This window comes from Lithobates pipiens, unplaced genomic scaffold, assembly GCF_037356315.1.
Source record: "Lithobates pipiens isolate NorthernLeopardFrog02 unplaced genomic scaffold, aLitPip1_a1.2 Scaffold_10, whole genome shotgun sequence".
Classification (NCBI taxonomy): Eukaryota; Metazoa; Chordata; class Amphibia; order Anura; family Ranidae; genus Lithobates; species Lithobates pipiens.
The window spans coordinates 105613363-105625893 of NW_027507686.1; the positions used below are offsets into that span (position 1 = coordinate 105613363).

A 12531-nucleotide genomic window follows, 5' to 3' on the forward strand; every position below is an offset into this window, starting at 1 on the left:
ACTGAGGCAAGTGAGGCCTGCAGTTCCTTGGACGTTGTTGTGGGGTCTTTTGTGACCTCTTGGATGAGTCGTCGCTGCGCTCTTGGGGTAATTTTGGGCGGCCGGCCACTCCTGGGAAGGTTCACCACTGTTCCATGTCTTCGCCATTTGTGGATAATGGCTCTCACTGTGGTTCGCTGGATTCCCAAAGCTTTGGAAATGGCTTTATAACCCTTTCCAGACTGATAGATCTCAATTACTTTCTTTCTCAATTGTTCCTGAATTTCTTTGGGTCTCGGCATGATGTGTAGCTTTTAAGGATCTTCTGGTGGACCTTACTGTGTCAAGCAGCTCCTATTTAAGTGATGCCTTGATTGTGAACAGGTGTGGCAATAATCAGGCCTGGGTGTGGCTAGAGAAATTGAACTCAGGTGTGGACAACCACAGTTATAGTATGTTTTAACAAGGGGGGCAATCACTTTTTCACACAGGGCCATGATGGTTTGGATTTTTTTTCACCTTTAATAATAAACACCTTCATTTACAAATTGCATTTTGTGTTTACTTGTGTTGTCCTTGACTATTGTTTAAATTGGTTTGATGTTCCGAAACACTTAAGTGTGACAAACATGCAAAGGAACAGGAAATGAGGCAAACACTTTTTCACACCACTGTACGCTGGGTAAGCGGTAGATTCTACCTTAATTCTGACAAATTCGGCCCCCATCTCACGGCTAAACTCTCCCCAAAATATAGAGTACGAGCTCTACCAAAAATCAGATCCCTGTCTGGCACTCTGACCCAAAATCCCAAACAAATTTTAGAGGCCTTCCACAAATTCTATTCCGACCTCTACTTGGGCCCTAACCCAAATAACAACCAAACGATCGACTCGTTTCTTAACAGCATTCCCCTCCCCAAAATCTCTGCTGCCCACCGATCAATCATGGACGCCCCTTTCACTGAGGAAGAGGTTAGTGAGGTGATCAAGTCCCTAAAAAAAAACTCTGCCCCTGGCCCGGACGGATTCTCCAATTGTTACTATAAATCCTTCTTGGAAACCCTCTCCCCCTTTCTGACCCGATTCTTTAATTCTCTGGGCCAGAACTCACCCGTCGACCCAGCTTCCAATCTTGCATACATCTCTGTCATACCTAAACCTGGCAAGGACCAGAGCCTAGTGAGCAACTACAGACCCATTTCCTTAATCAACAACGACCTCAAAATAATGACAAAAATTCTAACAGATTGGGCTCCTTTATAGGGTCCTATGTCCACAAAGACCAGGTAGGCTTTATCCCGGGGAGACAGGGCCCAGACCAGATAAGGAGAGCTGTAGACATCATCTCTGTGCTTCAGGCTCGGTGGGACGGGAGCCCCCCACAGGAGGGCTTCCTCCTCTCGCTTGACTTACAGAAAGCCTTTGATACTATCACTTGGCCCTTTTTATTTCGCACCCTTGAGAATTGGGGATTCGGTTCCCATTTCAGGACCCTCCTGGGTTCCTTATATTCACAGCCCAGGGCTCAAGTCAGACTTCAGGGACACCTCTCTGACCCGTTCCCGATCTCCAAAGGCACCAGACAGGGTTGTCCCCTATCTCCCCTTCTCTTTGCCATGGGCGTCGAATCGCTTGCGATCGCCATTAGGAATCACCCAGACATCCATGGAGTTCAATGCGGCCAATCCGTACATAAGTGTGCGTTATTTGCTGATGATGTCCTCCTTTTTGTTACCAACCCCCTTATATCTACTCCCAGTATCCTCCAACTTCTTCTTCAATTCGGGCAGGCCCTCAGGTTTACAGGTTAACATGTCCAAATCCTTAGCCCTTAATATCTCCTCCCCCCAAGCTATAGTAGACCGGCTCACAGAACGTTTCCCCTTCTCCTGGAGCACCTCCTCCATTCCCTACCTGGGAGTTCACCTCACTCCCAAATTTGACCAACTCTACAAACACAATTATCCCCCTATGTTTAAGAAGCTCAAGACAGATTTAGATCACTGGTCGCTCCACAAACTATCATGGATCGGTAGGGTGAACGCGGTTAAAATGACCCTTCTCCCTAGGATTCTTTACCTTATTCTTTACACCGCAAAAAACATCATTAATAAACTGCGTGACAGTACCTCACCTATTGACATCATCCCCACAAAACTACTGAAAGAATGCTCCGACATCGTGGCTCCAACCATAACCCACCTCATAAACCGATCATTTCACAAAGGGATTGTTCCCAGCATCCTCAAACAAGGCATCGTCAAACCTCTACTCAAGAAACCAAACCTGGACCCTCAGGATCCAAACAACCGTAGGCCAATTACAAGCATCAACACCATTTCTAAGATCATGGAGAAAGCTGTAGTACATCAGCTACAACTTCACCTGGATACTCACAAACTCCTGGACCCGCTGCAATCAGGCTTCCGTCCGGGTCATGGAACAGAAACAGCTCTCCTCAAGATTTGGGATGACGCCCTCGAAGCAGCAGATGACGGAGAGACGTGTCTCCTTGTACTGCTAGACCTAAGTGCAGCGTTTGATACAGTAGATCACAATACTCTACTCGTCCGCCTCACAGAAGTAGCCGGAGTCCAAGACATAGATCTCCAATGGTTCGCGTCCTTCCTAGGAAATCGGTCACAGACAGTGAAACTAGGAAAATTCCTCTCCGAAACTCGGGCAGTAACCTGTGGAGTCCCTCAAGGCTCTCCCTTGTCACCCGTTCTCTTCAACATTTACATTCGCCCACTCCTTCAAATCATCAGATGCTCAGATCTCTGCTTCCACTCTTACGCTGACGACACACAACTTTATTTCCGGATCAATGGAAAAAAAGATCACCAACAACAACTTGAAAACTGCCTCAAATCAATAGAGGACTGGATGACCACCAACTCCCTCCAGCTGAACGAATCAAAGACAGAGCTTTTTATCTTACACCCAAATCATAAGCCCGCAACCAAAACCTCCTGGTCTCCACCAACCGTCTTTGGGCAGACTATCTCCCCAAAGACCAAAGCGAAGAGTCTCTGGGTTATTTTAGACGCACAAATGTCAATGGATGCGCAAATAGGATCTGTAGTCAGTCGATCTCACCATCTGCTGCGCATGCTTCGCAGACTCATCCCTTTTATCCCAAAGAATGACAAAGCAGTGGTAGTTGGAACAATCATTAATTCACGACTGGACTACGCAAACTTGCTTTACATAGGATTACCACAATATCAACTTGCGCAATTACAACTGATCCAAAACACGGCGGCAAGGCTGATAACAGGAAAAAAACCCTGGGAATCCATCTCTCCTTCACTGAGGAGCTTACATTGGCTAACCGTAAAAAATCGGATCACGTTCAAGACCCTGTGCCTCACCCACAAATGCGTGCATAGAGAAGCTCCGCAATACCTAATGGAGAAAATAAATCATTACACACCAAACCGCAGTCTTCGATCAGCCAACAAAAACCTCCTCCTCGTGCCCAAAGCCCGGTATAAATCCAAGGGTGATCGGAGATTCGCTGTCCAAGGGCCTCGGCTATGGAATGCTCTACCAATCAGCATCCGCCTGGAAGAAAATCACCTGGCTTTTAGGAAAAAACTCAAGACCTTCCTCTTTTAGCAGATGATCAAAGCTCGCCACAGCGTCTAGAGGCAATTCAGTTCGCATTGTGCGCTATACAAGTATTTCATTCATTCATTCATTCACCTGTTCCGCTCGCTCCCCATTCTTGTTCCCCAATCCCACATCCAAAACCTTCAATTGTCCATTAACCGATTTATTTGGGGCAACTCCAACCATAGACTCCCCAAAAACACTCTCTTCCGACCCAGACGGAAAGGAGGCTTGGGCTTACCCAACCTCCGTTGGTACTATCATGCTGCTCACTTAAACCAAATCTCAATTGTTTACTCGAGAGGACCCAAACCAGATTGGATTGAAATGGAGAGACAGGCAATCCCCAACTTCACCATTGACTTTCTTCTATGGCGCCCCCCGAAAAGCAGACCCCCGATCATGTCCTCTACCCTCTCACATTCCTTCGCGATTTGCGACACCCTTCATAAGCTAAATAATGTTACTTCCAGCTGGCACCCCTTAGCCCACATTTTTAATAATCCCGCCTTCCCCCCCGGTTTAAATATTAAAGCTTTTCAATGGTGGCTGGACAAAGGCCTTTACAGGATTGGGCACTTTTGTAACATGAATGGCCCGTCACTTTGAAGCAATGCACCTCTCAACTTGCCATGCCCCCCACGGAGCAGTTCCGATTTTATCAGATAGCTCACTTCTTACGCACTCTCCTGCCCACCAATTCAGATCGCCTCGGGGTCACTCCCTATGAACAGTGGTGTGTGTCGGCCATGGACATGAAGGGGGGAATCTCCCTGATCTACTCAGCTCTGTCCACCCCCTCAGAGAAAACAAGTTATATGCAGAGCTGGGAACGAGACCTCGACTTGGAATGGGACATGGACACTTGGCACTCCTATTTTACGAGGGCCTTCGCAGGGATCCTTAATGTCTCTCTCATTGAAGCAGACGTTAAGGTCCTCACTAGGTGGTGTCTGGTCTCGACCCGCTTAGCTAAATTCTACCCTCAAACCTCGCCTCTATGCTTTTGAGGCTGTGGCCACTTGGGCTCCCTTCTCCATATCCTGTGGGAGTGTCCCCGGGTCAGAAGCTACTGGAACAAGATCTTCTCCTTGATCCGCAAGGTCACTGACGTTGTGGCCCCCCAAATTCCAACTATAGCACTCCTGAACCAGCCAATCCCTAAAATCTCTAAATACCAACAATGTTTGATCCACTACATTCTCATAAGTGCCAAGATGACCATAGCCCGGTCTTGGAAGTCCCCAAGGGTCTCGTTCCCAGCAGCTAAACAAAAAATCTCCTGGATTATGTTCCAAGAAAGGACCTCTAGTCTCATCATTGATAAATCTAAAAAATTCAAAAAAATCTGGGATCCCTGGGCTCGCTATGTAGGGGTTCTCCTCTAGACCTAGAACTGGACGTAATTTTGACAACCAACGCCACAGCGAGATCCCCGTCTTCCCTAGGGAGCTCCCCTTGACATAGGTACCTCCCCGACCCACTCCTCCCCCTTCCCCCTCCTCCTCTTCTGTCCCCTCTACTTCTGTCTTGTCTTTCTCTCCCTCTTTACTCCGCCCCTCCCCTCGTCATCTTTCGTCGGGAGGAGGTGGATATATGGCACAAGATCAGAGCCTAGTCTGAGCAAGAGTACTCGCTCCTACCTACCTGCCTGCCATGGCACTGCTGTCTTTTGGCCTGTAGGGCCAATCCCACTCTGCCCCCCCTTTTCTGTCCTTTTTGGGGGGTCCAGAGTCGGATCGCATTAATTACTATGTTATTATTCACTGAGTTTGTATGGTTGACACTCTTCCTTTTAAGTTTCCCTATGTCAGGTTTGATGCACACGGTATTCCTAGGGGGTTAGGGGATTGGGGGGCTTTGAGCTCCAGGCACAGTCTGAGCCCATGTGGGGTGTCTGGAAGCCGGGCTCCCCAAAGAAACTTGGATATTCCCCCTACTACTAAACCATACCCCTTTCCCCCTCTCCTTGACTTTTCTTATGGTAGCGGATTCCCATGTGCATCATTCTCTCCCCCCTAGTTTATACGAGCCCTGCATCCATAGCCTTTATCTTTGTGGATATTGTTCGCAGGTGCTATCCTCCCCCTTTGTATTGTTTCCTTGGCATACTGTTTTTTGCTCCTTAAAATGTGCCTTACTACTGACTCTCCTGCGTGAGAGCGATCTGTTCCATGTATCATCTTTGTTTCAATAAATACCTTTTAAACCTTAAAAAAAAAAAAAGCTTTTAAAAAAAAAACCTTTAAATATTCCACATCTTTCATACATTAGTGGTGGTGTTAAACTTTTTTTAATGGAATTCGTGTTTATTTTAAAACCATTCCTACTTTTCCAACTATTCTCACTTCTTCAACTTTTTCTTATGGATTTAAGCTATTCATTCAGTTAGCTTTAGCAATTCAGCATTCCCACACATTTTCTCCAGGAAACACATTTTCTAGTTATATTTTTGGTTGGTATACTTGTCATTATTTGATAGACTAGAATTTTTATGGTATTTACTTTGTCACATAGAGGAATAATTATTTTATACTTCTTGGACACTTAGCATCAATCACATATGTGTTGTTATCATTGATGTTTGGTAACATTTATAACTTATTTTACAATATATTTTATTAATGCACGTATATGTCACACTATATGATTAAATATTATTTAATCACTTCAGCACTGTAGTGTGAGAGAGTGTATTATTGGTCAGGGACTAGGTTTTGTTCCCCACTTATAGGTAGCGCCACTTACCCCACCTGCTTTAACTTTTAATATTTTTAGCCCCCTAGGGGGCCTAATAGGGGAGGCTGCACACCTTGTTTATTCCTAAAGCGCGGAGCTCCTTTTAATCTTTTTGCTCTATAAATCCTGTATAATAATAATAATAATAATAATAATAATGTTGTGCAGTTAGTCACTGAAATTTAGAGGAAGTTATTTCATAATATCTCTCAGCTGCTTCTTTCCCATAACTGAATTATCTCAACCAAAATATATAAAAAAGGATGTGGTCACTGGGAGGGGCACTGTGAATAATTGTTGCATGGCACAGGGAGCCCAAAAGCCTAAGGCTGGCCTTGGGAAGGGCCATACATGTAGTATACTGAAGACAGACAACTTAAGGCTGACTGTGTGACGTGAGAGAGAAAATAAAATCAGAATAACTTCTCCCCCCCTCCCCCAATTCAACCCCACAGATACATAAAATCTCCAATGATGGGCCAAGTCAAGCCAGTGCAATACCACAGCAAACTATTTGCACTTAAGTGTTAAGTGTTTCAAAATACAAAATTGACTCTAAGGAACAACAGGCCACTGAGGCCAGTGAGAAGGTCACAGCAAAATGGATTGTGTGCACCGGAATACCAGTCAGACTGATCTGCTGCTCTATGCTGCCCATTTGGGGAGATGCTCTGCCTTGGTCTTCTGCAGCATTTTGAAAGAAACCGAAAGACTGGCTGCTTACATGTGGATGGTACTTCCTGTGATTTTTCAATATTTTCCTCTTCTGACACATCATCTTCACAGTCAGACAGATCCTCATCTTGTAAATGGGCCAATGTAGATTTTCTTACGTCACGGGCATACTCCTCTGCCCAGGTCCAGAGGGGCCCTTCATGGTTTCTCGCACCAGAACCCTGAAGCTTCTAGTTAAGCCTCTGGTGCAGTCCCATCAGTGCAGCCTTATTAGTGCCCATCAGTTCAGCTTCATCAGTGCACATCATTGCAGCCTCATCAGTGCAGGCCACTTGTGGACCTTCAGGGGGTCGCAATCATGACTCCACACATGCTGCAGATGGCCCACATGGCCTTCTTGTCACCAAGGCTGCTGAAAGAAATATTGCTAGCACCTCTATCTCTGCAACAACCTACCGCCCATAGGGGGCTAAAGGTTGCTTCTGGCTTTTTCCCCTGGGTGCATTGCAGCTTTCTATGCCTGGCATGTAGCATCCTGATCCACTGGCTTCAGGGGTTGCAACAGTGACCCACCCATGCTGCAGGGGACCACCAATGGAAGTGAAGGGTCTTGGGAACAGTAGAAAGGGCCTCAGAGGGAAGAGACCCAGGTCCAGAGGGGCCCTTCATGGCTTCTCGCAACAGGACCCTGAAGGTTCTAGTTATGCCTCTGGTGCAGCCCCATCAAAGCAGCCTCATCAGTGCACATCAGTTCAGCCTCATCAGTGCACATCATTGGAGAAGAAAAATTACCTATTTGCAAAATTATATAACAGAAAACTTTTTTTTCTCACATTTTTCAGTGGTGATTAAATACCATCTAAAGAAATCTCTGTCACAAAAAACAATGATACAGATTTCACGAAGGTACAGTGCCGTATGAATGCAATTGTTATTGAAACTGCAATGGTGCCGAACGTTAAAGATTTGCCTGGATAGGAAGGAGGTGAATGTTCCCAGTATTAAAGTAGTTAAAAGTCAACATTGCCAATGTAGGGCTAAGTGAAATGTTTCCAAGATTCCATGGAATTGTAGTTCATGTATTAGGAGCCAAATGCAAATAGTAAGTTAATTGGGGTTAAAATAGCACAAATAAGGATCTGTAGGAGGAAGATGTGGTGTAAGGTCTTGAGATCATACAGTTTTTGTATATTATTGCCAACACATCAGCTTTTTTCAAGAAGAAATTAGACCAGTCAATGGCCATATTTTAATGTGGCTGAAGTCTAACAAAAGGATCAACTTTACCTGTTAGTAAGATCCGTTAGACATACCCACTAAATGGTAACTTATTTCTTGCATGCTGTGACAGACCCAACTGGGACTAAGCAGAAAAACAGATCTCTGTTTTCCTTTAGTCAAAGCATACCCCCTACCGTTAAAAAGCAGACATAGGGGGCACATGTAACCCTTTGATTGCCCCCTGATGTTTACCCCTTCCCTGCCAGTGTTGTTTATACAGTGACAGTACATTTTCTTTTTATCACTGATCACTGTATTGGTGTCACTGGTCCCCAAAAAGTGTCACTTAGTGTCAGAGCCCCCCCCCCCCCCCCCAAATGTCGCAGTCACGCTAAAAAACGATGATTACTAGTAAAAAAAAAATGCAAAAAATAGTCTATAAATCTGTCCCATAGTTTGTAGAGGCTAAAAAAAACTTTTGTGCAAACCAATCATTATACACTTATTGGGATTTTTTTTTGTACCAATAATATGCAGCAGAATACATATTGGCCTAAATTTATGAAGAAATTCATTTTTTTACATTTTTCTATTGGATATGTTTTAAAGCAGAAAGTAAAATAAATAAATAAATAAAAATGTTTATAGTGTAAAAAATTCAAAACACAGAGGTGATCAAATAAAAAAAAAAAAAAAGGTTTATTTATGGGGAAAAAGGATATCACTTTTATTTGGGTACAGCATCGCATGGCCACACAATTGTCAGTTAAATCAACGCAGTGCCATATCGCAAAAAAATGGCCTTGTCAGGAAGGGGGTAAAACCTTCTGGAGCTGAAGTGGTTAAAGGTTTGCATTGTCATTTTTTTACTGGTTGTACATCTTATGTTATCTATGCTAATATCCCCGACAGGGGAAGGTCCTCCTGGGGGGTATAAAATATGTGTCTGAATTTAAATAAAGAATTTCCTTTGGTCTTTACCTCAACCTCTTGTCTGTGTATGATACTTGAGGTAAAGGGCTAGCATTAGCTATCGGTCTGCTGGAAGGATTTGGAGGGCAAGAGACACTGTTTGGCAGAGGCACCCAGGCAGGGTTCCAAGCGGTCCACCATACATGCCATGGATAAAAAAAAAGGTTTACTTACATGTCTAATGTAATCATGGATGACATCATCTATAGACAAAATGCCTTCTTTTCTGAAAATAGAGGGATTCCACATTGCTGCTCGTGCCAACATAACCGATGAAGCAGCTGTTAAGGATTTAAATGCTTCTATATCCACAAACTCCCGTATAATTTCTTGTGAGCCTCCACTACAAAGAAAAAAATAGATATCACATATCATATAGATATCACATATATATTAAGGGGCATATCATGGATCTAATTAACATAAATACAAGATCTGTTTCAGTTAAATTAGATTTTTTTAACCTTGCCTATTTTCTTCATTTTTATTCAAAAAATGTTTTATTGGTATTGAAATGGGCATAAAGTAACACTATCAACACTGAGGAATAGATAAGGACAAGGCCTCTGCAATAAAGCATACATAAAAGGAATGTTTTACATACACAATTAACAAGTTATCAAATTGCTGAGAATGAAAAATGAAAGATCTAATTAGAGACCTTATGCAGGAATAATTGCAAAATAATTAATCAAAGCCCATATAATTAGAATAATATGCTTTTTATAACAGCTTACCTGTAAAATCCTTTTCTTGGAATACATCACAGGACACAGAGCCATAGTATTAACTATATAGGTATATAGGCACCTTTAGGTGATGGACACTGGCACACCCAAGACAGAAAGTTCACTCCCTATATAACCCCTCCTCTTACTAGGAGTACCTCAGTTTTTGTAGCAAAGCAATATACATAAATCCCAAAAGAGGGGAGGGACCTTTGTGTCCCGTGATGTACTCCAAGAAAAGGAGTTTACAGGTAATCCTATTTTCTTTATCGTACATCGCGGGACACAGAGCCAAAGTATTAACTATATGGAACGTCCCATAGCAATACTATTTGAGGGGAGGGAGACACAACCCACAGGGTGCCCAGACTAGAGGAACTATACTGCTGCTTGCAGCACACGGCACTCAGAGGTGATATCCTCATGCCTGTTTACATGCACCTGATAAAATCTGGTGAATGTATGAACTGAAGGCCAAGTTGCAGCCTTACAGTTCAGAGCCATGGAGGCATGGTGATGCACTGCCAAGAAGCACTAACTGTTCTGGTAGAGCGCACCTTGATTTGAAAAGGTGGAACCTTACCTTTTAAACCATAGGCCTGAATTATAACTTGCCTAATTCATTTAGAAATGGTGGATTTTGATGCTGCCTGTCCTTTCCTAGGACCTTCTGGCAGCACAAATAAGACATCAGTCTTCCAGATCTGAGCAGTTGTCTTCAAATAGATCTTGACCACTCTCACCACATCCAGACAAAGTAGTGACTTCTCCAGGGCAGGGTACAGGGGAGTACAGCCGTTACAGCTGTAAGGGGCCCCAGGGCCCGAGTCAGAAGAAGGTAGGGTGGGTGAAGGGGATCCGTGCTGTGCAGTAAAGAAACAATCTCAGTTTCTGATGTTCTTGTGTCATTGACTCAGACATTGAGCTCTTTACTGCCACCTCTGGCTACTATGTGCATGAGGAAGATACACCATACCCTGAGTATCGACACACTTAGGGGAGGGGCCAGGACTGAGCGAGAGACAGTACACCTGCCTAGAGGAGATACAAACCATACCTATACTGTTTACAGTATTTTATTGAGCCTTATGAAGTATGGTGCACTGACGCACCCTACATATCTTCTTTCTTTCTATATTCTAAACGTGTATATTGGGTACTAATGAAAATGCGGAGCGTCATAAGAATCCTCAATACATGGAACGTTTGTTCCTGATTGGCAAAGTGTTCAGTGGAGGCGAGGAGCTGTCAGTAGCTTGAGATCATAAACGCTCCTTATGCTTTACCGTCTGGTAAGCGTATTTATTTGTCAGTGGCTGGGCACAGTAGTGATAAGGAAGTGTGGAATTACTGTGGTGCGATCGCCTTTTTTTCCTCAATAACACAAACTCTTTATGGACTTTTGCTTATAGTATTGGTTTATTGATTTGTTTTTTATTGGTGTCGTTTTTTGTTTGGCACAGCTCTTTTCTCCTATTTTTTATATATACAGGTGTGTGTGTGGGGGGAGCTGACATTTATACAGGTGTGTGTGTGGTGGGGGGGGGGGGGGCTGACATATATACGAGTGTGTGGGGAGTGCTGACATATATACAGGTGTGTGGGGAGCGCTGACATTTATACAGGTGTGTGAGGGGGCTGACATATATTATATATATTATATATATCTATATATATATATATATATAGATATATATATATATATATATATATATATATATATATAGATATATATATATATATATACACATGTGTGTGTGTGTGTGCGTGCGTGAGAAGGGGGCTCGACATATATACATGTGTGTGTGGGCGCTGACATATATACAGGTGTGTGTGTGTGGGGGGCTGGCATATATACAGGTGTGTGTGTGGGGAGCGCTGACATATATACAGGTGTGTGTGGGGAGCGCTGACATTTATACAGGTGTGTGTGTGAGGGGGCTGATATATATACACATGTGTGTGTGTGCGCGTGAGAAGGGGGTCGACACATATATACAGGTGTGTGTGTGTGTGGGCGCTGACATATATACAGGTGTGTGTGTGTGGGGGGCTGGCATATATACACGTGTGTGTGAGGGGGACCTGACATATATACAGGTGTGTGTGTGTGTGTGTGTGTGTGTGTGTGTGTGTGTGGGGGCTGACATATATACATGTGTGTGTGTGGGGGGGGCAATATATATACAGGTGTGTGTGTGTGTGTGTGGGGGGGGGGGCTGATATATATATATATATATACAGGTGTGTTTGTGTGTGTGTGGTGCTGACATATAGGCAGGTGTGTGTGTGTGTGTGTGTGTGGGGGGGGTGACATATATACACATGTGTGCGCGTGTGTGGGGGTGACATATATACACATGTGTGTGCGTGTGTGGGGGTGACATATATACATGTGTGTGAGAGGGGGGCCTGACATATATACAGGTGTGTGTGTGGAGGCGCAGACATATATACAGGTGTGTGTGTGTGACGGGGCTGACATATATATATATATATATATATATATATATATATATATATATATATATATATATATATATATATATATATATATATATATATATATATAGGGGTGTGTGTGCGTGGGCGCTGACATAT

The 12531-nt window shown here is 43.7% G+C and overlaps 1 protein-coding gene across 8 annotated transcripts in view; it reads right to left on the reverse strand.

Annotated features, from left to right (window-relative positions):
• Positions 1-12531, reverse strand: part of DUS2 (dihydrouridine synthase 2) — a 1012599-nt gene that overhangs the window by 348213 nt on the left and 651855 nt on the right. For all 8 annotated transcript variants that reach the window (XM_077457206.1, XM_077457175.1, XM_077457217.1 and 5 more), the window contains one exon: positions 9377-9545. In XM_077457206.1, coding sequence (XP_077313332.1) covers positions 9377-9545 — 169 coding nt within the window. The remainder of the gene's footprint in view (positions 1-9376; positions 9546-12531) is intronic.